Source organism: Macrotis lagotis, chromosome 1 (genome assembly GCF_037893015.1).
Source record: "Macrotis lagotis isolate mMagLag1 chromosome 1, bilby.v1.9.chrom.fasta, whole genome shotgun sequence".
NCBI classification, from domain to species: domain Eukaryota; kingdom Metazoa; phylum Chordata; class Mammalia; order Peramelemorphia; family Peramelidae; genus Macrotis; species Macrotis lagotis.
In genome coordinates, this window is record NC_133658.1 from 914,402,160 (window position 1) to 914,429,828 (window position 27,669).

A 27,669-nucleotide genomic window follows, 5' to 3' on the forward strand; every position below is an offset into this window, starting at 1 on the left:
TTCTTTTTTTTCTACCATTTTATTCCTTTATTATCTTCTTGAAAACAATATTTCCAGAAGTTTAAAAAAACTTGGAAAAATACACATCTTTTAAATTATTATTTATATATCACGTGAACGCAAGTTCTAATATTATGAAAACTTGTCTATTTTAGAAACATAGTGCAGAGTCACAAAGTAATCCTTGATCCTTAGGTAGCAAACGGTAATATGTCCTCCCCTATGTTAAGTTTAACTATTCTGTTACTCATTATCCTGACATAAATAATAAATAAACTATTAGGCCAAAGATCTTGGAAGACTAAACACAATATGAATTCCATTATATGTTTGACCTTAGTTTCAAAACACACTGCATTTAATCCCTTTATAATTTAGCTTGTCATTCATATCACCATTCTTAACAAATGACATATCCAGATTAACTGTTACAGATCAGAGAATTGAAAAATAAAATTATTTACCCAAGTTGAATGTAAATTCACATTGAATCTAATTTCCTTCTCTTTCACTGACTTATGTCAGTGCTTTCTTAACAATGAAAATTCTACTTAATGAAACAAGGGAACCTGGATATAGGCTATTTTTCTGGAAATATTTCTTTTAAAAATTAAAAATTGACTAATTTTAATTCCTTTTAAGAAATCTAAGATTAAAAAATACCAAATTATATTTTTATTTAAAAATACATTGGAAAATTCCATATAGGTACAGTACATGATGTAAGCTTAATTTCACTGCACTTGACTTCACTTGGGATGATACTGACATGGTTTATGTTTTGATAAAGTCTTTCCCAAACTAACAAAACAGGGAGAGTCCTGTCGATGACCAGCTGGTTCTGATGTAAATGATGTCTTGCCGCTTCCCAGATAATAATGATGGATGACATTTGTTTGTCTTTTATCACCTGGACTGTTTTCCGACCATAATGATCATGACTGTAGGCTGATGCAGTTGTGGTGAAAGCTGTAAAACACCAAAGTATGTGAAGATCAATGCTGCCAACATAACTGAAAACGGGAGCTGCCGAAGAAGCTGCCGCTAAAATTAACTGAACTGCTGTATTCACCTTACTGACGAGTGCTGGCTTCAACCTAGCAGTGGCATAGCAAGGACCGAAATATCTGGCAAGAGTTGGTGGTGATGGTGGAGTTCTGTATGGGATGTAAGAAACGGCAGCAATCAGTACTACGTCTCTTGCAATAATCGTGTAAGTGAGTGAAACTGGAATAAGGTGGGCACATGCCAAGCTAATATAGAGGGCACTGAGGAGAATTTTATCAGCAAGTGCATCAAGGGCGCTTCCCAATGCTGATTTCTGGTTGGCCCAACTTCTAGCAATAAATCCGTTAGCCCAGCTAAAGCAAAAACTCCTGGTGCAGCATGAAAATCTTCGTCAATAATCAAATAACCCCAAACTGGGGCCAAGGCGCTTCTTGTCATTGACAGTAAATTTGGGATTGTCCGTGGGTTTTGATAGGGGCCGCGCGGGGGCCGCTCCCGCGCCGAGTCCAGCGGCCCGGCCCCGGCCCCGGCCCCCGGCCCCCGGCCCCCGGCCCCCGGCCCCGGCCCCGGCCCCCGGCCCCCGGCCCCAGGCCCCCGGCCCCGGCCCCCGGCCCCGGCCCCCGGCCCCCGGCCCCGGCCCCCGGCCCCGGCCCCGCTCCGGAGCTGTGGCCCCTCCGCCGCACCCCGCCGGCCCGGGGGCAGGGCAGCGGCGCCCCGGGGACCCCCCCCGGGACCCCCGGGACCCCCGGGACCCCCGGCTCAGCCAGGCGGCCAGCACGGCGGCGGAGGCGGCCTCGACAGGGCGGGAGCGAGCGGCTTCACGGCACTTTTACGACAGCGCGCCCGGCGTTCGCGGGGGCCGTTCCCCGCCGCGCGGCGCGGGCACTCGGGGCGCCGCGGCTTCTGTCCGCTGTGCCCGGCCCCGACTGGCAGAGCTCCGGCCCCCTCCCCCCCCGGAGCCGGGGGCACAAAATTGGTTTCTAAGCAGTTTGAGATGAGCGTATGGACACAGATCTTTGGTTGCAAAATCACCAGTGCAACATCATAAAATATTCTGTGCCGTTCTTCCTGCTAGAAGATTATCATCACTAGGAGGCATTTTCTGACCCTTTGGCCCAGGGCCGTCCAACTTTACTTTTAAAAGTTTTGATTGAAACCATTGATAGACAATTTATTTCTATTTGCCATTTTAGTGAGAGTTTTGTGGTAGTTTGGCTTTGTTTATTAAAGCATTTGAGAAATCCACAAGGGGCCACATAAAATCACCCTGAGGATCCCATTTTGGACAGCCCTGCTTTACACTATGAAGTTAGAGCTAAATATCTAATTGTAGGAAATTGCTATGAAAGACTCCATGGAACTGAAAATTGGCCTCCTATCTTGAAACTGAAATGCAGGTATCCAAGGAATGGGGGTGGGAGGGGGAAGCAAGAGTCTATAGAAGCCAGAAATCCAATGGGGGTTGAACACGTTAAGTGACCAGCTTGCTGGGATAAGATTTGAAAGGGCAGCTTTTCAGCGTGATCTGAGGTTAGATGATTTCTGACTCAGTTTCCCAAATGTGACATTGGCAGATTTAAAGTCTGGCTTAATATATTTGGCTACCTACATGGCCTCTGCCTGGCAAGAAACAAACAAGAAATAAAGGAATGTTCCTTTTCTGATATTCCAGGTCTCTATGGTAAATTGCTGTAATCAAGTCAGATGATTAATATTAAAACCAGGTAGAGAAATTTAAGGAATTTCACCCACATTTATACCATGCTCTAATAGCTAGCTAGGTTAGTATGTAGTTTGGCATCTGTTGTCAGCCACATGCTGCTGGGAGTCTAACTTAAAATATTTTAAAAAGAAAATTTAAGTAGAAATAGTATCCTCCAAATAGAGGTATAAATGATTTAAAAGAAATAAGATAATGCCAAAAACAAAATGAGGTTGAATTCTATTTGTAACTGAATGAAAATTATCAAGATCTAGAAAGTTCCAGAGTTTTATTTCCTGGTATAAAAGAAGATCTTTACCAATAAAACTGACTGTATTTGGACAAACCTGATCATTGAAAGAATGAGAGAAAGGGAAGGACTAGGTCTTTATATGGCACTACACAATTCTAGGTCTTCAGACATCTCATCTTACTGGATCCTGACAACTGCCCTTGGAGGAGGGTGCCACTGAGAACCTACTCTACAGACAAGGAAACTGAGGAAGGCAGAGGGGAAGCAAGCTGCCCAGGGTCCAGGTGGATTCAGGTCTTCATGCCTCCGGGCCCAGGGCTGGGTCTGGCACAATACCTCAATGCCAATCAACTTTTCTACACACCACATTACACTGAGGATGCTTGTTGAGCTCACAATCTACTCACACCGCCACATCTTCAAACTGCTGCCTCATCTGGCTTCCTGAACCCTCAACTGGTGACAGTTCTCACTGGACCACCTTTAAGCCTTCACTTGGATCCCTAGTGAACATCCCCTAGTTGAATTCAAGCCAACCCTCTTGCCCATCAGGATCCTGACACCATCATCTGGTAGGCTAGCATCTTCCCCCTCTGCTGTAAATTCTGTCTCTGGCTGGCACAAAAAGGAAAAAGAAAGGGAGAGCAGAGAGAAGAAAAGGAATCCCCCTAGAAAGGAGGAGAGATGAGAAGGTTCACCATGGAAACAGAATTAGGAGGTGGTAGGACGTAAGGTGACTGGGGAACACAGCCTGAAATCTAAATCGAGGCTCTCCTGAGAAAATCCCGACACGAGGCAGTGGCACTGGTCGCCACCTCTCCTGCCTTCAGTTTCCCCCATGGGAAAGTGACTCCAAAGAAATAGGAAAGAGAAAGGACTTCATCTGAGAAAAGAGGCAACATGGAGGACTAGTTCAGGAAAGGGAATGCGTTGAGAAGATGAGGGAATCTGACCTAGACAAATTCAGTCTTTTGCCAAGGCCACTGAACATGGAGGAAGAGTCTCCATCAATGATATCTTAGAGCTTCTTCCTGAATAAAGGACTCAAGGTAAAGCAATGGCCTACCTTCTAGACAGGGCTTTCTGGAGTTTTGTCACCCATCCATGGGGTTTTCCTTTGTTCCAGCTGGGAGATCATCTCTGGCTTGGAAATGGGATACCCTACTCAAGAAAAATGAGAAAGTGCTGAGGAAGGAGAATCATCTCAGAATTTCAACAAAGTCATTCCTTTACCAGGGAAAAAGGTACCATTTTAGGATAACCAGGGGTTACTGCCAAGGTCCTCTGAAGGCTGTTCTACACTGGGGTGCCAGAGGTCAGGATCTATGTTCTATTTGATATTTTTGAGGGGGGGAGAAAGGGGAGTAATCTTTTTTTTATTAAAGATTTTGAGTTTTTGAGTTTTACCATTTTCCCCCCAATCTTACTTCCCTCCCCGCCACCCCTCCACTGAAAGCAATCTGCCAGTCTTTATTTTGTTTCCAGGTCGTACATTGATCCAAATGGAGTGTGATGAGAGAGAAATCGTATCATTAAAGACGAAACATAAAGTACAAGAGACGGCAAGATCAGACAATAAGATATCTGGTTTTTTCTAAATTAAAGGGAATAGTCCTTGGTCTTTGTTCTAACTCCACAATTCTTTCTCTGGATACAGGTGGCATTCTCCACTGCAGACAGCCCCAAATTGTTCCTGATTGTTGCACTGAGGGAATGAGCAATCCATCAAGGTTGAACATCACCCCATGTTGCTGTTAGGGTACGCAGTGTTTCTCTGGTTCTGCTCATCTGACTGATGCTTTATACTATAATTTTAGATCAGGTAGGGCTAAGCCCCAGAAAGGGGAGTAATCTTAAATAAAGAGTGGTGAGCAGGTACAAAGAATGTTTAGCTCCCTCCTAGGCTGAGAGAACCCTTTCACAGCTGCTCGGAGGGAGTGCGCTGTACCTAAGGCCACAACGGATGGGAAAGGCCCGACGCCAAGGGAAGCGGAGTGACGGCTTCCACATCTCCACTTTCCCCACTCCGGTGCCAAGATATCATGGATTGGCTTAAGAAATGATGGGGGGGATTCTGAGGAAGCGGGAACAACAGGTCGGCTAGGGCACCGAGAAGTGCCGCTGCGGCGTACTTTAAGCAGCCTCGGGGTGTTCGCCGCCCCGGCAGCCCGAGGGGAGCACTGTGCTTGCTGACCAGCCCCAAGCCGCGGCCGGGGCGTCTCTGTGCGCTCACACCGGCCCGACGCCCCCTCGGGGCAGAGCCCCTCCCCCTCCCCTCCTCCTCCTCGGGTGCCAGGCACGGGCCGGGGGCATTGCCCTCGACACTCGGGGAGCCCCCGCTCACCAGCCCCTCGGGCCCGAGGCCCCAGCGCTGGGGGCGTCACGTGCCCCGCTGCCCCGCGCCCCCCCCCCACTCCCGGCCCCGGCTCCATCCGGGCTCCGCCTCCTCCGCCACAGGCCCGGCCCCGCCCCGCGCGCCCCCCTCAGGCCGCGGGGGGAACCTCCGGGGGGAGGGGAGGGGAGGGGAGGGGGCGGGGCCGAAGAACAAAGCCGAAGCCGCCCGCCCCGGCGTTCGTGCGAAGGAAACGGAAATCCTGGCTACGCGTGGCCTTATGGGAGTCGTAGTCCAGAGGCCCGACCGCGGCGTTCTGCGCATGTGCCAGGAAGAGGCCCCGGCGGCCCCGGCTCCCGCGGCGGAGGGTCACGTGCTCCGGCTGGCCTGGGCCCCGCGGGCGGGAGGGAGAGCCTGGCTGGGCGGAGCGGGAGGGTCTTCCTGGGGAAATAAGTTGTGTTTCAGATTGGGCAGCGTTTCCACTTTCTAGACTTCTTGCTTCTCCCCTCCCTCCTCCCTCCCCCCTCCACAAAAGCTGGAAACGGAAACACTCAGTAATGGCCTGGCTGGGTGACCTTGGGCAAGTCACTTAACCCCACTGCCTTAAATAAGAAAATCAATCATTTTAACTCCTCCAGGCTGGTGCAGAAATACAACCTCGGGCATACTAGTCCCTCCATGGCCCTGGGGCACCGCCCGGGTCATGGCCGCTGCGTGTGGCCTCTGGGACCCGGGCCCTCTCGGACCGGACAGTCGCTCCCTCCGCCTCCGCGTGTTTGCTACAATGTTGCCGTCCCTTACCCGGCCTGGCCCCGGCCTCCCGCCATTCCTCACACCACGTGTTTATGTTCAGCCATTCGCGGCTCCTCCCTACAAAGCATCTGCCACAGATACAGAGAGGGCGCGGGGGGCCACAAGACTGGGCTCATTTCTCAAGCCACGAGGAAAACCTCGACTAGTATTTCCATGTGGAGAGTCCTACAAATAGTGTCTAATGTACCCCCTTAAATGCAGCCTCGGTTTTACTCCCTACTTCAGATTCCTTAAGTCACCTTCATAATTTCCCCTTCTTTCAAAGATCTCCTCTCTTCTCTCATTCTGCACCTTGGTCCTTTTTACATGGAAGCCAGAAATAGGAATGCCGCCAGATCCAGAGGTCTGCTGCTGGTGGGCAGATCCTAGTCAGCTGGGGTTCTTTTTTGAGTGAAGAAATCGCAAAACTCTTTGATTCAGGGGGTATAAATTGGACAGCTAGGTGGCACAATGGATAGAGCACCTGTTCCAGAGTCAGGAGGACCTGAATTCAAATGTGAACTCAGACACTTAATAATTGCCTAGCTGTGTGACTTTGGACAAGTCACATAACCCCATTGCTTTGCAAAAACAAAAAAAAAAGGTATAAATTTTAATTCACAGATTACACTGAAAAAGTTCACAGGATTACTCAGAGTTCTTTAGCAAGATTTCAAAAAGTGAGTTTTTAAGAAGATAGTAAATTTAAGCAAAGAAGAAATAGCTACAATCTGGACTGAGGAGATCAAAGACCACTAAGAAAGGGAAAAGAAAATAACCAAGAGGCAGGTCGCTGGGCTGGGGTCACATGGATCCAGCATGGAGAAGAGTAGACAGAATCTTTATAGGGAACCCAGTCCATTTCTTATGCAGGGAAGAGTTAGGGTGGCACCAGGAAAGACTATGGAGTAGTTTAATGCAAACATAAAGTTATATTTCTGCATAAGCCTGGAGAAGTTAAAATTATAGATTAACCTTAAATTCTTAAATTAAGACCAAGAATTTATAGCACTGGGGCAGCTAGGTAGCACAGTGGATAAAGTAACGGCCTCAGGAGGCCCTGAGTGCAAGTGTGGTCTCAGACACTTAATAATTACCTAGGTGTTTGTGACCTTGAGCAAGCCACTTAGTCCCTTTGCTTTCCCCTCCAAAAAAAAAGAATTTGTAGTACTTTAGCTGAAGGCATCAGTTTGACTGGGAGTCAACAAATTGACTTTGTTAAAACAAGAAATTTATGATGTGAAACTAGGAGAACCTGTTGAGATAACTTGGAAACAGCAACGGTTTAGATAGGATTACATCATCTACTAGCACACCCTATAATGAAAGTTTAACAGTTTCAAAAGATGGACTATTTTAACAGAGTGTCTGTTTGAAAGATATATTCCTTATTTATATGGCTTTACTGGTATTACATTTGTCTCAATACAAAAAAAGGGGAAAGATTATATTTCTTTCTGTACAGAGTCCCCCTTCAAAAAATTGGTCACTGTGTTCTTGATAACCAATTTTTTTTTATATTAATAAGGTCAGATTGTTCCATGTATTATTATCTTCCCTTCCTAGAAACCCAAAACTCTGCACTCGTGGTTCCTCTTACATAGATCTTTCTACTAACTTGATTCAGTCCAGGGCCTTTTTCTGCTTTTGTTCTCTTCAATTCTCTATCTCTATCATCAAACACATAAAAAAGTTTATAATCATCAAGTTTATAATAGTTTGTAATAATTAAAATAAAATAAATAAAATAAAATAAAGTTTATAATAATTAAAATAGATTGAAATGGAAAACAACTGAGATATCACTTAGGAGGAGTCCTAGGAATTTGCTCTTAAAAAATAATAATTAAATTAAAAGTGTTAACCTTCAGAGTTTGTCCTAAAAAAGGGACAAACATTAACCTCCAGGGTTTTTAAACTTAAAAAAAAAAAAGCACAAAACAGTATTAGCTTAACATGAATTAATATTTCTCTAAGCTTGCTGGTTTTGAAAGTGTAAGAGGGGGCTGAGCCTGGCCAGAAAACCAAAACCCCAAAGGATACAGCTTTGAAAGATTTTTTAAAAACAATTTCACTATCAGAAAGTGGGATCTGAAAAGTTACTTCTGGTTTGTCCATTAAAAGAAGAAAATAGCCTTCAATTTAGGATGGACCTGGATAGGTTAAGGAGGATGGATGAAAAAACATGATTGAATTTGATCATTAAAAAGTCATTCTAAGGGGCAGCTAGGTGGCACAGTGGATAAAGCACCAGCCCTGGAGTCAGGAGTACCTGGGTTCAAATCTGGTGTTTGTGACCTTGAGCAAGCCACTTAATAATAACCTAGCTGTGTGGCCTTGGGTAAGCCACTTGACCCCATTTGCCTTGCAAAGACCTAAAAAAAAAAAAATTAAAAAAAAGATCATTCTAACATAGGGAAGAGCAGTTTCTATTGAATGATGAGGATCAAGGATAGGCAGCAGGAGTCCTCATCTGTGATGCTGCCTTGATACTCTTGATGCTGGTCCTGTTCAGTGTTAACAAGAATGGGAAATTTCTTAGGAGTTACAAGTATCAACTTTTGATGCCGGGATGTTCACAATTCGATCTCATTGCATCTCCTATGATTTCACTTTCCTATTTAGCTTTTATGATTATTTTGAATCTTGCATTTGAAAGTAAAATTTACTGTTCACCTCTGGAGGATTTTCACCAGGAATCCTTGAAAGTCCTCTATTTCCTTAAACATTCATCTTTTCCCATGGAGGATTATACTTGGCTTTGCTAGATAGTTGATTCTTGTTTATAGTCCTCTTTTAACCCTCAGAATAAACTATTCCAAGCCCTTCAAGCCTTTCATAGAGAAGCTACTCTAAATCTGTTGTACTTGTGGCTCCACAATATTTAAATTATTTCTTTCTGACTGCATACAATTTCTCCTTTAATGGGAAGCTCTGTAATTCGGCTAGAATATTTCTGGTAGTTTTTATTTTGGGATCTCTTTGAGGTGATCAGTGGAATCTTTCAATTTCTTTTTTACCCACTGGTTCTAGAATATCAGGGCAGTTTTCTGTGATTACTTCTTGAAAGATAATTTCTAGGGTTTTTTTTTTTTAAACATGATTTTGATATATCTCCAGTAATTCTTAAATTATCTCTTCTTGCTCTATTTTTTTTCAGGTCAGCTTTTCCAGTAAACTATTACATATTTTCTTCTAATTTTTTTCATGCTTTTCATTTAGTTTTATTGCTTCTTGATATCCCATGGAGTTATTAGGTTTTACTTGTCCAATTCTAATTTTTAAGTAATTACTTTCTTCAGTTCATTTTTTTTTTGCCTCTTTTACCCTTTGGCCTATTGTTTTTTTAAGGTGTTGTTTTCAAGATCATTTTTGCTGCCTCCTTTTCAAAGCTATTTTTTATCATTTTCTTCCATCACTATAATTCCTTTCCCCCAAATTTTCCTTTACCTGTCAATTTTTTGGTTTTTACAAGGTAATGGGATTAAGTGACTTGCCCAAGATCACATGGCTAAGTAATTATTAAGTGTCTGAGACCACATTTGAATTCTGGTCCTCACTGTACCACCTGGCTGTGCCCCGCCTAGTCCACTTGATTTTTAAAATCTTTTTGAGCTCTTTCAGAAATTCTTTTGGGGTCTTGGACCAGCTAATGTTTTTCTTTGGATGTAGTTTAGTTTTGTTGAAATCTTCTGAGTTTGTGTTTTGATCTTATCTGTCATCATAATTATTTTCTATTGTCAGGTATTTGCAAAAATTGGTTTTTTTAAATTGATGAGTCTATTTCTTGACTTTTAACTTTATGCTCTCCTCATGGATTCAGGTTTTTTTTGGGGGGGAGGGAGGATTGGTGCAGCTATTTTCAGAGTCAGTTCCTAGAGGGGAGTGTCTGTAAGTTTTCAATTCTTCCAAGATGGGTTATGATGTAATGAGAGGTGTATTTGCTACTCTGGGCCTGTGTTTTTGTCTGTGAGTGATTCAAGCACTACTTTCCTCCCTGGAAAGTTAACCAGGGTCCCCGCTCCACTGTGGCCACAAGCCCTGGTGTTTTCTTGCTCCTCTTTACCCTGAGAATAAGATCCAGGATTGCTACCTGAATCTGAGTATGAGCAATGCAGACCTCTACCTAGTGCCAACAATAGGACCCTCTAATCTTTTGGACAGTTGTGTGACTCCCTTGCTATTGGTGGGTTGAGAGCTCCAAAAACCACTGCTGTTGATTCAGTTGTCCCAATGTAGGCTACTGGCTTACCAGGCTCGGCCTGCCCTGGACAGCACTCTACTCTTACCCAGTTGTCAGACTTCTCCTGCCAAACTTCTAGGGCTGGAATACTGTTTTCCTTCATACTATTATTGGTTCTGCCCCTGCAGAATTCATTTTTGAAGTCTTATTTTAAAGTTGTTTGGAGCAGAGTTTGGGAGATCTTAGGAGAGCCCTTGACTTTCTCTGCCATGTTGGCTCCTTCCCTTTACCTTCCCAACACTCTTCTGGAGCACAGTCCAGTCATTCCCTAATTCATTTGTTTCTACAATTTTTCATTTATTTAAATGAAATTGTGACCACTGAGATGTAACATTCCCTCTGGCATACTCCCTAAACTCTCACTCAAAAATAGTATTCTCAGGGCACAGTCAAGATGGCAACAGGAGAAGAGCCTATCTTAGGTACTCTCTCTCTATAATATTTCAAAACACTTAAAATAAGGACTCTAACTAAATTTTCAAGAGACAGAACCCACAGAGGGATCCAGTGAGGCAATTTTCCAGTCCAAGGTAACCTGGAAAATAGTGGAAAGGCTCCATTCCACGGGGTTAGAGGGGTGGCCCGCCAGAGTGAAGGAACTTCAGCCTCCTGGAGGCAGCACCAGGGCACCTGGGAGCTTTGGCTCACAGCAGCGGGGGCAGTTTCCTGACCTCACCCCAGGGAGCACCAGGCACAACTTGGAAGAACAGCAGTGGAGGGGGGGGCCTCTGCCAGAGCAAGCTGGTGAAGCCTAGCCCTCAGGGTACTCTCAAGCAGAATAGCTGCTGTAGCCCAGATCCAGGAAACAGAAGCTGGCAGAGCCGGTAAGCAGGAGCCCCCAGGCAACTAAACCCTGAGTACTCAGTTTACTAAAGGGAGGGGAGTGGAGAGAGACTTCCAAGATTTGTACTCTATACCTGGAACAGGACTCTGGGGCTCTGAGCACATTCTGATCCTGATCACTGTCCAGGACCCCATGGCAGAGGGGTTTGCTTGTGGTCATTCACAGACCAGGAGGGAAGACAGAGCTTCACACACTAAGATACTTGTGTGTGGGGCTGCCCCAATAATACTCAAAAGCTCAGGAAGCACCCCAAGACCAGGCAGAGGCTGGGAAAATGAGTAAACAGAGAGAAACAAGAGGAATACTATTGAGGAATACATTGTCTAGGATCCCAAGGAGGATCAAAATACTTAGTCTGAAGATGAGGAAGTACAAATTTCTGCATCTAAAGACTAAGAAAAACGGAAAATGGGCTCAGGCTATGACAGAGCTCAAAAAAGATTTTGAAAATCAAGTGAGGGAGATAGAAAAATTGGGAAAAGAAATGAGAGAGATGCAGGAAAAACATGAAAAAGAAATCAGTAGCTTAGTCAAGGAGATCCAAAAAAAATGCTGACGAAAATAACATGCTAAAAGCTAGCTTAGGTAAAATGGATAAAACAGTTCAAAAAGTTATTGAGGAGAAGAATCCTTTAAAAAGCAGAACTGGCCAGAAAGAAAAGAAGATAAGAAAACTCTCTGAGGAAAACAAATCCTTCAGAAGTAGAATGGAACTAAAGGAAGCTGCTGATGTTATGAGAAATCAAGATACAATACTTCAAAACCAAAAGAATGAAAAATTAGAAGAAAATGTGAACCATCTCATTGAAAAAACAACTGATCTGGAAAACAGATTCAGGAAAGAAATTTAAAAATTATTGGGATATCTGAAAGTTATGATCAGGAAAAGAGCTTTAACATCATTTAAAAAAAATTCCTACAGGAAAATTGCCCTGTTATCCTAGAAGCAGAGGGCAAAATGGAAATGGAGAGAACCACAGATCTCCCCGGAAAGAGATCTTAAAAAACCCAATCCCCAGGAATATTATAGCCAAGTTCCAGAACTCCCAAGTCAAAGAGAAACTATTACAAACAGTCAGAAGGACACAATTCAAATATCGTGGAGCTGCAGTCAGGATCACATAAGAATTAGCAGCAACTACATTAAAGGCTCATGGGATTTGGAATATAATATTCCAGAAGGCAATAGAGCTCAAAATGCAACCGAGAATCAACTACCCAGCAAAACTGAACATCCTCTTCCAGACAAAAAGATGGACTTTCAATCAACCAGGGGAATTTCAAATGTCCTGTTAAAATGGCCAGACCTGAACAGAAGGTTTGATCTTCAAATACAGGACTCAGGTGAAGCATAGTGGAGGAAAAGGGTAAAATATGAGGTACTTGATGATCATGAACTACATGCATTCCTGCATGGAATAATGATACTGATAATACTCATATGAATCTTCCCAGTTAATAGAGTAAGTAGCAATTTTTATAGATGAAGCACAGGAGAGAGCTAAATTTGAAGATATAATATATTGTAAAAATGGAGTCAATGGCTAAAAGGGAAATGTAATGGGAGTAAGAGAAAGGAGAGGTGGAATAGGCTAAGATATTTCATGTAATAAGATTTTTTTTATTATAATGAGCTATTGCAATGATGTGGAAGTGGGGAAGGTGAGGGGGAATGAGGGAACTTTTGCTCTCATCAGAGGTGGCTCAGAGAGGAAACAGCATATATATACTCAATGGGGTATAGACATCTAGAGTAAGGAGAGGAGACAGGGAAAGGAGGGGGATGTGAGTGATGGAGGAAAGGGTGGACCATCAGAGAGAGCGGTCAGATATAACACATTGTCTTTTTTACTTCTTGCAAGGGGCTGGGATTAGATGGCCTGTCTGGGACCATGGGGCTGGGTGATTGCTGGGCCTTAGGGGTGATATGTGGGCTCGGGGCCTCTTGGTCCCAGGGCTGGTGATGTCTGCTGTGCCACTCAGCTACCGTACAGCACATTTAAGAAGAGGGACAGAGTGAAAGGAGAGAAAATATAGTATATGGTAATGGGGAAGTACAAATGGAGAGTTGTGATCAGCAATGGCAACGGTGTAAAAATATGGAAGTAGCTTTTGTGATGGACTTATCATAAAGAATGTGATCCACCCATGACAGACCTGGTGGTATTGGAACACAGACTGAAGCACATTTTTATTATGGGGGGAGGGGTTGCAGGGCAAATGGGGTTGGGTGGCTTTCCCAGGGCCACATGGCTTGATTGTTGGGTGTCTGAGGCCAGATTTGGGCCTGGGTGTTCCTGGCTCCAGGGCTGGTGCTCTGTCCACTGTGCCACCTAGCCGCCCCTGTTATTATTTTATTTTGGGGGTGGGTTGCAAGGTAGTGGGGTTGGGGTGGCTTGCCCAGGTTCACACATCTGGGTGATTGTTGGGGGTCTGGGGCTGGATTTGGGCTCAGGTGCTCCTGCCTCCAGGGCCAGTGCTCTACCTAGCTACCCCTATTATTTTTTTTTAATTTTAATTTTTTTCTTCTCTTTATTGCTCATGAGGGTCTATATTTTTGGGGGGAAGGAGATTTATGTTTACTCTTAAACAAGAATATTTTAGTAATGTATAAAAATCATTTCTACAAAAATAAAAATAAATATAATAAAAGATGAAAAATAGTATTCTCTAGGGGATGATTACTACAGGTTCGATGAGCTTTTTTATTTTTATTTTTGAGGTTTTTGCAAGGCAATGGGCTTGTGTCTTGTCCAAGCCCACACATCTAGGTAATTAGTAAGTGTCTTGAAGCCGTATTTGAGCTCAGCTACTCCTGACTCCAGGGCCGGTGCTCTATCCACTGTGCCACCTAGCAGCCTCTCAATGAACTCTTAAAACTATGTAATAAAAAATCCCTCTATTGTATTCACTTCTAAAAAATTTTTTTAAAAATATTTTATTTCTATGATTTTCTTCCCCCTTAAAAAATAAACTTAAAAGGGGGAAACAAAACAAAAGTGTTCTGCAAATACAAAATTTTCAAATTGTTTCTGGATGGATCAAAACCCCCCAACAAATTCACACAAGATTTTTCACTTTTTGTTGAGTAGTATGGTTGAAAAGAGTGACAAAGATTTTCTAGAAAGGACAAATTTTAATATAGTAGAGATATTCTGGGGCAGCTAGGTGGTGCAGTGGATAGAGTGAAGGTCCTGGTCATCAGCAGGACCCGAGTTCAAATCTGGACTCAGACACTAAAAACTGTCTTAGCTGTGTGACCTTGGGCAAGTCACTTAACCTCATTGCCTTGCCAAAAAAAAAGAGAAATATTCTGATACATTTCTCACCAATTTTAAAGTCATAAATAAGAAAGTACTTCACATACTATCTATGACCCTTTTCAGATTTGAAATTTATTATTTTTCTCAAAAGATTGGATTCCATTGAACACACAGTACAGATGTCGACCAAATAACTAGGCAACAGAGGTCTCAAATAGTGGAAGCTAATTAATGCCCAATGAATCCATTTATATATATATGTTCACACCAATAGCTAAACAAGAATTTTATTAAGCTGATCTACATTGTGTCAATACAAGAAGCCCACTTAAAATCACAAGTTTTGAACTCTACTTTGAAATTGTCTGAATTTCATTTGAAACAAATTTTAAGCGTATATATGATGAGAATTTCCTTTTTTGTTTTCTCCCTGAAGACCCACAAATAATTGCTCTTTTGTAGAGTATATGAATTGTACTTGTATAATTTGCTGTTTCAAAAGTTACTGAGAACAATTTGTATCAAATATTTTTAAGAATAATACTAAATGAGTAGATTTTATATAGTTCAATACATGCACATACCAGTTATATATCTTTTAATAAACTGTTTTCTGGATGGATCAAAAAAATTCACATAGTATAAAGTTGTTAAAAAATAATTTGTATGAATCAAGTGATGGATTTTCAACATCTTAAAAAAAACACTTTGAATTTCTGGCAATGAAAATAAATTGTTTCATGATTAAAGGTTGAGAGCCTCATCAATGAACCACAGGAACCATCATTTCACAATCTAATTAGTTCACTTCATCTTTCAAATGTTATTTTTTCTTTAGCAGCAAGTACTGGAATTAAAAGCTTAAGACAGATAAATATTTATATTTCATGGGGAAATACCACAGTAAGCTTTTCTAATAGTTCTTATGTTAACTGTGAGCATCAATAAGAATTCGTGTTTTTTGTAATGGGATCTGAAAAATAATACTTTTCTGGTATGCACATATATAATCTTAGCAATTTCTCTGTCTATGGACTGCATAGCCTGACTTCATAAAATTGGAAAATATAATAAGTTATAGATAAAACTCAATACAAATTAAGTTGACCAGAAAAAAACAAGTATAAAGCATTATTAGATACAAATACAATTTTTACAAATACTTGCATAATATCTAACCATTTTTCTCAAATTAAAAAAAGTTCATTACAGTAATGTTTGCAAGTAAGGATTCAATTTTTTTCCCCCCAAATCATACAGAAAGGAACTTGAGCAATCATTTTCCAAGTTTGCTTTCAACTGTATATAATTGAAATACCTCCTCTGGATCAACAAGTGACATTTACAGAATATCACTGTAGTGGAAGAACAATAAATTAGGTGGATCATTATTCAGATATCAATCTATTCTTGTATTAATAGTTGCATCTTAGTTATAGAGAACAATCTTGGTCTAGTAAACACATATAATTGAGAACAGCAGCCAGGAGTCTGAGTCAAGATACATAGTTGAAAGGGTCAATAATCAATCTTCCCATTGTTTTCTGTAAGCAGGCACCCATAGAAATCTGACAGCAATTAAATTATGGCATTTCCCAGCTAATAATTTTTTTGTTTCTTGACTTTTTTGCAAGGCAAGGGGTTAAGTGACTTGCCCAGTGTCACACAGCTAGGTAGTTATTAAATGCCCAAGGCTGGATTTTTAGTCAGGTGTTCCTGACTTCAGGGCTGGTGCTCTATCTACTGTGACACCTAACTGCCCCATTTTCCAGCTACTAAATGAACAAGATGCTTAAAGCCATTACCAAATAACATATTGCCACATAGGGACTCTTTCATTCACCAATTCTGGCATACTGAAGCCAGGGATCAGAATCAAATCCCAGTACAAAAAAAGATGAGGAGTATACTCTCTATACCCCAGGAACAGAACTCAAACAATAAACATGAGAAAAAAACTAAGAGTGATAACCATAGAAAGTTACTCTCCAGATAGAAGTGATAAAAATGACACCTCAGAAGAAGAAAGCAGTGATAAACTACATACAAGGGCAGGCTCAAAGGAATATATGAACTGGACTCAAATTCAAAACTTGATAGAAGAGCTTAAAAAGAATTTAAAAACCAAAGACGAGAGGAAGAAGAAAAATGGTAAAAAAGAAATGAGAACTGTGAAGGAAAAATAATGAAAAACTGACCAAAGAAATCAACTCCTTTAAAAGTAAAAATAACCAACGGAAAAAGAATGTAACTCTTCAAAAAAATAAAATCAACCAACTGGAAAAGGAATATGACATCTAAAATTCACATTGACCAACTGGAAATGGAATGCAACTCAGCAAAAAAAGTAAAATTAACCTACTGGAAAAGGAAACACAAAAGCTAACTATAGAAAATAAAACTGTAAAATAGAATAGAAACCAACAAATCTATGAGACATAAAAATTCCATCAAAGTCAAAAGGCTGGAAAAAAATGGAAAAAAAAAAACCAAAGTACTTTTTAGGAAAAAGAAACAACCTGGAAAATAGATCCAGAAAAGAGAATTTACAAATTATTGGTCTACCAGAATGCCTAGATCAAAAAAGAGCCTGTCCAAATCTGCTAGATTAAGAAGACAAAATAGCCATTGAAAGAATACACAGAACTCTTCCAGAAATAAATCCTAGGATAAAAACTCCAAGAATTATCATAGCCAAATTCCAGAATTTTCAAATGAAGAACACCAAAAGAAGTAATTTAAATACAAAGGAAGCACAATCAGAATTATGCAGGACTTATCAGCTTCAAACATTAGTAATAATAAAGGAAGTGCAACTTAAAACAATTGAGTATTACACACATAGCAAAATGGGAAAAATTGTAAAAATGGAAAATTCTGTATTGGAGGGGAAGATAGGCACATTAAGTTTTTTCATTATAGAAAAAGTTAATAAATAATATAGCTGATGGCCTAGTAACTATTAGTTTTAAACTCTAAGAAAGTCAATGATACTAAAACACAATCTCTTATATACAAAAATATTCACAGCAGCATTATTGGTAATAGCAAGAACTTTAGCATAAGTAAATATTGAACACTGTCTTAGCTGAAAAGTGTTCTGTTAGTCCTAAAAAACCACAAAAACAAAAAACTCAGCCTTATATTTTTCTGCTAATTTATTCCATAGATGTGAGAACTCCAATATTAGAAATATTTATTCTTGCACTGAAAGATTTATACAGTTTAGTAGAGTTTATATATTGCATAAAGTTTGGAACATACAGACCCAAAAACATCTTAGTGTTAGATACCAGACTAGACCAGACAGGAAACTTAACTAAGAATTTAGATAGGGAGATTGGCCAAGACACCGAGTAAAGGTGAATGAAAGAAAACCAGACCATGCAATATAAAAATATATAAAACACTAAATTGTCTCTGAAGATTTCTTGCTATGAAGCACAAAAGTGTCAAATTATAACTAGATCACCCTTTCCATTCCCTATTTCCAATTCCCAAATTGGCAAACTCACTGTTATGTAGTTGGAAAGTATGTAGAGATAAAGATTTGTGAAGATTAAACTAGCCATTCCCAGCTAGAGTTGTCAAAAATCATGACCTGAATTTTCTTTTTTTGGGGGGATGGGGAGAGGCAATGGGATTAAGTGATTTATCCAGGGTCACACAGTAAGTGTCTGTGGCTGGATTTTAACTCAGACCTTTTACCTCTGTAGTCAGTACTCTATTCACTATATCATCTCATTGTCCCTCTAAAATTTCTTCAGTTTGACTAGCTACTACTGCCAATAAGCCAGGTGAATCAGAGAAATGGGTTCTGTCATACACATAGATAGCAACATACCCCACAAGCAGTTGATAAGAATATGTGTCATCCACAATTCAGTTAATAATATCTATATATTACAAGAAACAAGGAAAAGAAAGGTGACTATTCATTAATGTGCAGCTGATGATACAAAGGACAAAGCATACTTGTTAAGGAAACTATAAATCGGGAGAATAGGTGTCCTGGTTAGTACAGCTAGTTTAACTAAATCAAAGGAAACTGTAAGTCTAGACAACAGAGGAAGACATTCCAAAGATGAGTGAGTCTTTTTTTTTCCCCGTTAAGTCTTTTTGTACCAAGTAGAGGAAAATAAGACTTTAAAGAAAACCACCCATCACAGCTAGTCTTTCAGTTATAAAGAAAAATGGTCAAAACAGAACATGGAGTCAGTTATCTTATCCAAAAAGTTCACTTTCAACAATTCTCTTAATATAAATAAAGAGTGATCGATGTTTAAAGCCTTTCCCATATTAATTACTTTTCTGGTATTCACTAATGTATGCACTTTGCTGGAAGTTTTCTGAATTTAAAAATAATACTTTTGAAAAATCTTTCCAGTGCCAAGGAGAGTGTGTGTTCTGGCTAAAAGTTTTCCAACGTTATTAATACTGCCTTGTACTACAAAGTATCTAGGAGATAAATAAGCAATTCACTGTATCACAAATGATACAAACTTCTCTTCAGTATGTTTTTTCTGGTGGGAAGTAAACTGTGTTCGGAGGATGAAGCCTTTTCCACATTCAGTACATATAAAAGATTTCTCCCCAGTATGAATTTTCTGATGGTAAAGAAAGGATGAATTGTGTCTAAAAGATTTCCCACATTCATTACATTCATAAGGTTTCTCTCCAGTATGAATTCTCCGGTGGGAATTAAGGGATATACTGGAACTAAAAGTTTTTCCACAATCATTACATTCATAAGGCTTCTCTCCAGTATGAATTCTTTGGTGATAAGTAAGATGGGTGCTCTGGGCAAAAGCCTTCCCACATACATTACACTGATAAGGTTTTTCTCCAGTATGAATTCTCTTGTGGAAAGTAAGCTGTGTGCTTCATTTGAAGGTTTAGTCACATTCATCACATTCATAAAGTTTCTCTCCGGTATGAATTCTTTGATGGGAATTCAGCTGTGTGTTCGTCCTGAAGACCATCCCTCACTCCCAACATTTGTAAGGTTTCTCACCAGTATGAATTTTCTGGTGGTAAGTAAAGGATGAGTTGCAGTTAAAAGTCTTTCCACAAACATTACATTTATAAGGCTTCCCCTCATATGGATTCTCTGTTGGGAGTTGAGCTGTTTTCAAAGAATGAAAGCTTTTCCACATTCATTACATTTATGAAGCTTCTCTCCAGTATGAGTTTTGTGATGGTATTGAAGGGATGAGCTGAAGCCAAAAGTTTTGCCACATTCCTTACATTCAAAAGGTTTCTCTCTAGGATGGACTTTTTGATGATCAGGATGGTGTTTACCCTGGATGAAGTGTTTTCCCAACTCATGATACCCATGCCTATGATTTATGTTATATGTCTTATGACCCTTAAAAAGATTTGAAGTACTCTTGAAGGATTCCCTACATTCATTATCCTTAGGTTTCACAATATCATAATTCCTTCTTTCTCCCAATGTAGCATATGGGTGAATATCTTTGATGTATTGTTTTGGGGATGATTTGTTTATAATAATATTAGTCTTTGAAATATGTCTCTTTTCTTCAGACTCAGTTTTCCAATCTGAAATTAATAAATTACATAACATTTATATGTTTAGTAAAGACAGTTTATAAAGAACTTATAAAGAAAAACTATAATAAGAAGAGAGAAAGAATTAAAATACTGAGGAGCCATAGTCAGGATCACACTGGATTTAGCAGCCACCATTATAAAAGAGTGGATAACTTGGAATATGATATTCCAGAAGGCAAGCATATGGTCTTACACCCAAGAATAACTTATCCAGAAAAACCAAGTGTAATTTATGGGGGGGGGGGGGGAAGAATGAATCTTTAATACAAAAGATGACTTCTAAGCATTTCTGATGGAAAGAAAGAAACTATGAAGAAATTTTGATGTTCAAACACAGAAGAGATCTTACATTCAAACTTGGGTATGTATGATACATATGTCCTCTTTGAATTCTATCCTGGGTTAAAAGAGGGAGTTCAATTTGATATGCCCTAGAAGTACTTTTGTTAAGAACCTTTTTTATTTTTTTTGGTTTTTGTTGCAAGGCAGTGGGGTTAAGTGACTTTCCCATGGTCACACAGCTAGGTAATTATTAAGTGTCTGAGGCTGAACTTGAACTCAGGTCCTCCTGACTCCAGGGCCAGTGCTCCGTCCACTGCACTACTTAGATGTCCAATGGCTCAATATTCTTAATAGGTTGCATTTATCCCTAGTGTTTTACTACTGAAGAGGATCTTTCACAGACATTTGCATTTGACCTTCATAACACTGTGAAGTTGGAAGGACTGCTAACACCATCACTAATTTGCAGATGAAGAAATTGGGTCTCAGGAGTTATATGGATTCTACCCAGTCATTATTCCTAGAAGTCAAAAGACGAGCTCAAATTCGTATTTTTGAGGAGAAAGAAAATATTCTTTCTTCTAGAGCTTGCTTCTTCTATCTGCAAGAAGAAATGCACCTGATCTACTACTACGTTGGACTAAGTTTTCTGAAGTTCAAAAAAACCAAGGACAATTCTTTTTTTTTTAGGTTTTTGCAAGGCAAACGGAGTTAAGTGGGTTGCCCAAGGCCACACAGCTAGGTAATTATGTAATTATTAAGTGTCTGAGACCAGATTTGAAGCCAGATACTCCTGACTCCAAAGCCGGTGCTTTATCCACTATGCCACCTAGCTGCCCTACCAAGGATAATTCTAAAAGACTTGCAATGGAAAATGCCATCCATATCCAGAGAGAAACTATGGAGTCTGAATGCAGACCAAAGCATACTACGTTCACTTTTTAAAACTTGTTTTGTTTTTTATTATTTCACAATATGACCAATATGGAAATATGTTAAATGTGACTGTACAAATATTAACCTACATCACTGTCATGGGAAGGGGGGGAAAAAGAAGAGAAGTGAAAAACACATGGAACTCAAAATCTTAAAAACGATGAATGTTCAAAAACTATCTTTGCATGTAACTGGAAAAATAAAATCAAGTAACATTAAAAAAAGGAAAAAATACACTCATTTTTCCTACTTCTAGAGCATAAACTAGATCCAATTTATGGAAGGACCAGGAAGCCAAATTCAGTGTAATAAGAATGGCCTTGGACTATATGATGGTCTACACACTGGGCAAAATTTGTTTCATCATCTATCTTTTGGAGCTAATGATGTCAGTACATTTCATTTAGGTTCAGAAGGAATTGCAGGAATTGCTCTGCTTTCTCAGCACATTCCCTATTTCTCACAACACGATCATACTAAATTATTTCTTTCCTCTAGTCTCTACTGAAAACATGGCCCCTTTTGTCAAGGTCAATGCTTGAACCCTTGTCCCCTTGATCCCATCCCCTCCATCTCTGGCAAATTGCCCTCACCTTCTTAATTAATCTCTAATTTCTCCCTATTGAATTGGGTCACCCAGCTGTCCATTCAGGTGGTGCAGTGAATAGAGCCCCAGACCTGCAGTCAGGAGTATCTGAATTCAAATTCAGCTATGTGACTTTGGGCAAGTCACTTAACCCCATTTGCCTCAGGGCTCATCTATAAAATGAGGACACACTAGAGAAAGAAATAGCAAACCACTCACTCTAGTATCTCTGCCAAGAACACCCCACGGACTGTCTATGAGTCATGAAGAGTCAGACATGACTGGACAACAGCAACTCCTTCCCTGATGCTCCCAAATTATCTCCCTCCCTCCCTACATGTCGTCCTACCAGCTCCTCCAGCATAAAGTTCCAGGACAAGCTGCCCATCCTCCTTGCTTCCACTTTCTCTCTTGATCACTTCTCAATCTTTTGCAATCTGTCTTTCATTCTCATCACTCAACTGAAAACACTCCTCAAAGTCATGATGACTCTTCTCTTCTCCTGTTGGTGACCTCTGGGCCATGACAAAGCTGAGCACCCTGTTCTTGGGGATGGGGGATGCTGCCCCTTGTGGATACCCTCTCCTAGCGCTCACATCACCTCTCTCTCTAAGAACTCAGGAGCCTTCTAGTCTGTCCTGCACCACAAACCCCACAGGGGAGAGTCAGGGAAGGAGGCTCTACTTGTGAGCATTCTTCCTACACTATGGTGACCCCTTCTGAACACAACACTCTAACCGGGCTCTAAGCAGGGTAGACACTGGGACTCCTTTCTTGGAGCTGAGCCTGCTTCCACCAAGTGCCTACATGTGGAAGGCACTAGATGTCACAGGAGCAGCAGATAGGAAGACAAAGGTGAAAACTCCCATCCTCAATACGCTTACATTCTACTAGTGATATACAGCATGTATTAACATTGAAAACAGTCTATGTAGATGCTTGCATAATTGTTTTGTGTGACAAACTTCTGATTACTGGGAGGTCACAAGAAAAACCTCATATTGGGGGTGGCTAGGTGGCACAGTGGATAAAGCACCGGCCCTGGAGTCAGAAGTCCTTGGGTTCAAATCTGGTCTCAGACACTTAATAATGACCTAGCTGTGTGGCCTTGGGCAAGCCACTTAACCCTATTTGCCTTGCAAAAAAAAAAAAAAGAAAAAAGAAAAAAGAAAAACCTCATATTGTACTTTACCAGAAGGTCTTGGAAGGAAGCGAAGAATCTCACAATTCAGTGGCTAAAAGGAAACACTTTAAAGATATGGAAAGTCATGGAGGGAGGAGTTGGCATGGATATACTGGTAAGATGGGCACAGAATTGGATATAGCATCCAGATGGGACATGGTGAGGCAGAGATCAGAGGCCAGAAGGGCAGAAATTACTGACTCAGCCTGGGCCTGCATGAAAGAAGGGAAAGGACTAGGTCTTTATATGACACATATTATAAGATTCTAAGTCTTCAGACATCTCATCACTGGATCCTGACAACCCCCCTTGGAGGAAGGTGCCACTGAGAACCTACTCTACAGACAAGGAAACTGAGGAAGGCAGAGGGGAAGCAAGCCCAGGGTCCAGATGGATTCAGGTCTTCCTGCCTCCAGGCCCAGGGCTGGGTCTGGCACTGCACCTCAATGCCAATCAACTTTTCTACACACCACATTATACTGAGGATTCTTGTTGAGCTCACAATCTACTCACACCGCCACATCTTCAAACTGCTGCCTCATCTAGCTTCCTGAACCCTCAACTGGTGACAGTTCTCACTGGACCACCTTTAAGCCTTCACTTGGATCCCTAGTGAACATCCCCTAGATGAATTCAAGCCAACCCTCTTGCCCATCAGGATCCTGACACCATCAACTGGTAGGCTAACATCTTCCCCCTCTGCTGTAAATTCTGTCTCTGGCTGGCACAAAAAGGAAAAAGAAAGGGAGAGCAGAGAGAAGAAAAGGAATCCCCCCAGAAAGGAGGAGAGATGAGAAGGTTCACCATGGAAACAGAATTAGGAGGTGGTAGGACATAAGGTGACTGGGGAACACAGCCTGAAATCTAAATCGAGGCTCTCCTGAGAAAATCCCGACACGAGACAGGAGCAATGGTCGCCTCACCCCGTCTTCAGTTTCCCCAGGTCTAATCTATTCTCCATAAGAACTTTCCTGCCTCTAGTCACCCCATCACTAGCCTGTTCTACTATCTTTCTACCTGACAAGGAAAAGGGATTCAAAGGACCCAACACATTCTATCTCTTCTGCTCTGAGGTCTCTTTTAAACTATATAGTTCGACTAGACTTCTCACTGCATGACTATCAGCAGGCCATTGTCCTTCCCAATTCTGGGCCCTTCCTCCCACTGGCTAACCAGTCAAAAGGCCTACTCACCCACAGCAGAGACTCCAATTTTCCCATTTGCATTTTCTATCCCTCATTTTTCTAGGGGTATGGGAGATTACCTGTCCACACATGTTTAGATCTTGTCTTTCTAAGGAAATACTAGAGGTATCCCTGCTTTTTCTTATATCTCCATCTTGGCCAAGGGCAATGGTCTAGAGAAATGAGGTAATGATAACCATGGGAAAGTGACTCCAAAGAAATAAGAAAGAGAAAGGACTTCATCTGAGAAAAGAGGCAACATGGAGGACTAGTTCAGGAAAGGGAATGTGTTGAGAAGATGAGGGAATCTGACCTAGACAAATTCAGTCCTTTGCCAAGGCCACTGAACATGGAGGAAGATTTTCCATTATTGGTATCTTAGGGCTTTCTCCTCAATGAAGGACTTGAGGTAAAGCAACAACTGCCATCTGCCTACCTTCTATACACTGACCTGGACAGGGCTTTCTGGAGTCTTCTCTGTCACTCATCCATGGAGTTTTCCTTTGTTCCAGCTGGGAGATCACCTCTGGCTTGGAAACAGGATACCCTACTCGAGGAAAATGAGCAAGTGCTGAGGAAGGAGAATCATCTCAGAATTTCAACAAAGTCCCTCTTTTATCAGGGAAAAGCACCCTTTGAGAATGACCAGGGGCTACTGCCAAGGTCCTCTGAAGGCTGTTCTACAATGGGGTGTCAGAGGTCAGGATCTATGTTCTGTTCTGTATTTGTGAGGGAGAAAGTGGAGTAGTCTTAGCCAAAGAATGGGTGAGCAGGTACAAAGAATGTTTAGCTCACTCCTAAGCTAAAAGAACCCTTTCACATCTGTACAGAGGGAGCAAAGGCACTACCCCAAGGGAAGACACTTATTCCTTCCACATCTCAACTTTCCCCACTCTAGTGTCAATATATCATGGATTGGCTTAAGAAATTATGTGGGGAATTTTGAGGAAGCCCCAGACAGCATGCAAAAACTACAAAATCACCCAGAAAAGTTCAGGGGCTCAGAAATGCATAAAATATATGCATATCATTCTACAATGTCAACCCAAGTTTTATAATAAGGTAAGAGAAAAAGAAAAAATTCAGACTTCTTCTCTGGTACAAAGGGAGAGCCAAATTAATTTACAGGGATTTTCCAGATTTCAGTGTGCTGTACCTATAAACTCCTTGAAGTGGAAGGGATAATTATTCAATGAAAATGAGTCTATTTTAGAAAGCAAAAACTATCCAAAGGGAACAAAACAGTATGTCTTATGAACATCATGGAATAGAGATGTGCTTCCTCCTTGTCAAAAAAGCGCAATTCTTAATGGCCACACAAGTCCTGCCTGCTACGGACTCAGGGGAATCGATTCTCAGACAGTCAAAGGGAGGTCTCCTCACCCAGAGAGACCAGGTTCCTATAGTTCTCCAGCATGACGACTTTGTAAAGCTCCTTCTGAGCAGGGCCCAATAGCCTCCATTCCTCTTGGGTGAAGTTCACAGCCACATCCTGGAAGGTCATGGATTCCTGAAACACAGAAAATATACCCATGCAGGCTTCCTCACTTGGAATGGGAATGTTTTTTCCTTTTCATTTTTAACACCTTAAGCTCCAGTCGTCTCTCAGTCTCCAGCTGCTCCCTCACCCACTTCTCAGAGAATTGTGAAATCATGCAATACATAAGAGAACGTGAAACTGGTACAAAGTTTGGGGAGCAGTTCTGAAGGCAGTCAAGGGGTTGGCACCCCACTTTGTGCTGGACCCAGAATTGTGGGACAGCAACGCTGCTAATGACCAGGCTCTTATTTCTAATGCATTTCTTCACAATTCTATAACATAGTTTGAGAAGCTATAATCCCCTCATTTTTTTAAGATGATACATTTTTTAAAAAATACAAAATCAAATACTTTAATGAAATTAGAGCAGAGGGAACCAAGCAACTCAGATATAGCACTAGAAGTGATGCTGTCTTTTTTTTTTCAATTTTATTTTTCTAGGTCTAGATTTTTTCAAAGCAAATGAGGTTAAGTGACTTGCCCAAGGCCACACAGCTAGGTAATTATTAAGTGTCTGGGGCCAAATTTGAACTCAGGTCCTCCTGACTCCAGGGCCGGTGTTCTATCCACTGCGCCACCTAGCCGCCCCTGTCTTCTGTTTTAAGCAGCAGCAGGACGACAGACTCGGCAGCCCGAGGGGAGCACTGTGCTTGCTGACCAGCCCCAAGCCGCGGGCCGGGGCGTCTCTGTGCGCTCACACCGGCTCAGGTGGCTCAGACCCGACGCCCCCTCGGGGCAGAGCTCCAGCTGGGGCCCCGCGTGGAGTTCCGGGGGGCGGGGGGTCTCTGGGGGCCGCGACACATAGTGTACTGGCTTTTTTTAGGTTTTTGCAAGGCAATGGGGTTAAGTGACTTGCCCAAGGCCACACGGCTAGGCAACTATTAAGTGTCTGGGTCGGACTGGAACTCGGGTCCTCCTGACCCCGGGGCCGGACCCACCGCGCCCCTCGCCGCCCCCAGTGTCTGTGGAACAGGCGCTGCCCAAGCCTGGCAGAGCTTCTCAGCCCCATTTCCGGGGTGGCCCTCCCTGGGGGTCAGTGGGGGCCGAGGGCGACCCCAGTGCCCCCGGCTGCGCCCCTCATGCAGCCCCCTCCGGACCAGGCCCCTCCCCTGGCACCGGCGCGGCCAGTCCCTGGCGGGGGCCCCTTCCCCCGACATCCCGCCTCGCCGGTGACGTCAGTGCAGCCCCCGCCTCGCCCGGGCCCGGGTCTCACCGCAGGGGGCGCGTCTACACGGCCGGCCGCTCTCCTCCCCCCGCGCCCCCCACTCACCAGAGGGGCCCGCGCCCGCCCGCGCCCCCGGAGCAACGCCATCGCGGGCTCCGCCTCCGCCTCCGCAGGCCGCCTCGGGCCCGGCCGGGCGCCCAGCTCAGGCCGCGCGGGGGCCTCCCGGGGCGGGGCGACCCGCAGCTGAGGGACCCGACGCCCCTTCTCGCGGACCAACGGAAGTCGAGGCGGGGGCAGGGGGCGGGGCCGAAAACCAGAGCCAACGCCGCCCGCCCCTGGCATTGGGTGCGAGGGAGGAAACGGAAATTCCCGTGGACGCGTGGCCTTCTGGGAATCGTAGTCCAGCGGCCAGGCTGAGGCATTCTGCGCAAGTGCCCAGCAGAGGCTCGGCTGGCCGGGCTCCCGCTGCGGAGGATCACGTGCTCTGGCTGGCGCAGGGCCCCGAGAGGAGGCAGAGTCCGGTTGGGCTCGGGGGTTTCCATTGTGAAATCGCTTCTTTTAAGCCGATACGTCGCTTCCTTGTTCCAGCAGTTATTTCCTCTCTCCCTTTGCCACCGCTTCCCAAAACAAAAACAAGAAATAGAAATCCCAAACACAAACCCTGGGTTCCTAAAATCCGCCCGGCAGCGGCCCCTGGGTCACCGCCCGGGTCATGGCCGCTGCGTGTGGCCTCTGGGACCCGGCCCCTCTCGGACCGGACAGTCGCTCCCTCCGCCTCCGTG

At 42.6% G+C, this 27,669-nt stretch overlaps 1 protein-coding gene across 1 annotated transcript; it reads right to left on the reverse strand.

Annotated features, from left to right (window-relative positions):
• Window positions 1–27,601, reverse strand: LOC141509029 (uncharacterized). The gene is made up of 6 exons (XM_074218221.1): window positions 27,590–27,601; window positions 26,993–27,442; window positions 25,566–25,692; window positions 24,634–24,729; window positions 1,073–1,157; window positions 1–969 (listed from the first exon to the last, which is right to left on the reverse strand). The coding sequence occupies exons 1-5, from the start codon at window positions 27,599–27,601 to the stop codon at window positions 1,093–1,095; spliced, it is 750 nt and encodes a 249-aa protein (XP_074074322.1). The 3' UTR covers window positions 1–969; window positions 1,073–1,092.
• Window positions 27,602–27,669: the final 68 nt, after the last annotated feature.